This window comes from Myotis davidii, unplaced genomic scaffold, assembly GCF_000327345.1.
Source record: "Myotis davidii unplaced genomic scaffold, ASM32734v1 scaffold472, whole genome shotgun sequence".
NCBI lineage: Eukaryota > Metazoa > Chordata > Mammalia > Chiroptera > Vespertilionidae > Myotis > Myotis davidii.
In genome coordinates, this window is record NW_006283774.1 from 1,335,747 (window position 1) to 1,337,057 (window position 1,311).

The 1,311-nt window shown below is 60.9% G+C and overlaps 1 protein-coding gene across 1 annotated transcript in view; it reads left to right on the forward strand.

The window, feature by feature from the left end:
* Window positions 1–88: 88 nt before the first annotated feature.
* The window catches only part of VWC2 (von Willebrand factor C domain containing 2), a 28,576-nt gene continuing 27,353 nt past the window's right edge, over window positions 89–1,311 (forward strand). Inside the window, exon 1 of the mRNA XM_006754022.2 lies at window positions 89–207. Within this exon, the coding sequence (XP_006754085.1) occupies window positions 89–207 (119 nt within the window). The remainder of the gene's footprint in view (window positions 208–1,311) is intronic.

The following is a 1,311-nucleotide window of genomic DNA, read 5'->3' on the forward strand; positions in this document are numbered from 1 at the left end:
GGAGCCCGACCGGCACCCCGCGATCATGTACGTAGACTGGGCGCCCGCCCCGGGGATGGGGATGGGGATGGGGATGGGATGAGGGCGCATGCCGGCTGTCCACTCCCTGGGCACCGAAGGCCTCCCTGCAGCTCGGGAGGAACGCCTCCTTCCCGAGTTTGTAAATACCGGCGCCTTGCGCCGGCTGAGGGGCCCCGGCTGGGCTGAGTGAGCAGATGGCGCGCTTGACCAGAGCCCGGGAGAGCCAGCCAGGTGTGGGGTCCCCGGATAGCCGAGTGGGGGTAGGGTTGGAAGGGGAGGGTGGCTGGGGTGCCTGCACCCTGAGGCGTCTAGGGTTCTCTCGGCCCCTTTGGGCGGCAGGAACTTTGGGATCTAGAAAGGCTTTAGGGACGGGGTGGTGAGGGGGACTCGTCCCGCCTGCGCCCTCCGTCCCCAGCTCCCCCAAGACGAACTTTCCCGCCACTCGACCCCTGGCACCCGGGCTCCTCCGCCATGACCCCCTCCCGGGTGCAAAGCGATCAAAACATGGAGCGCCGCGGCCCATGCGGGGTTCTCTCCCCGCCCCCCTAGTCGCTGGCAGCCTGCTGGGTGCTGTTGCCAGTGGGGGGCCAAGCTTCGGAGTCCCCACCCTGCCGCGGGGGTGTCCACAGCCTCCTGGGCACTGGCCTGAGAGGAGGGCGGGAAGGGGGTCTCCCCTCCCCCCGGACGCATTTTAAAAAGTTGTTGGAAATGCCCCCTCCGGTCCCGGGGGGTGGGGTGGGGGTCCTGCTTAGCTGCCAGCGCGGTCTGGTCCCCCACTCCGCCAGGGAATTCCCCACTGGGACCCTCTGGGACCGTGGCCGGACCTGGGGAGGGGCGCCCGGGCTCCATCCAGTTAAGTCTGTACATGTGCTCTCTCCCATCTGTCATTTCCCAAACACCAGTCATTTATACTGCAGTAAACAGTACATTAGCCACCAGACAGCTCCTAATCTGTCATCCCTTTTGTTAGATACACTCTATCTATTCAACAGAGAGGCTGCTCACACAGACTTCCCCCCACTCACTAATGAGGACTCAGGCTGCTTACCTAGTACACAGTTTGTTCTTGGGCAAGGTGGGTAGAGGATGCTGCAAAGTCAAAGTGTGACCTGTTTGCTCTTTCTGATTTCCCTTTTCAGACTCCAGTGTAGATATGATGTGGAAGGAATATTGAAAAATAGCTCCAAAATTAAGACGAAGATGATTTGACCATGCAGTGGTAGAACTAATCATTTGATTTCAGCACCTTATGTCACCTGCCCAGCCCTGCCAAACATGGAGGGGAGAGTA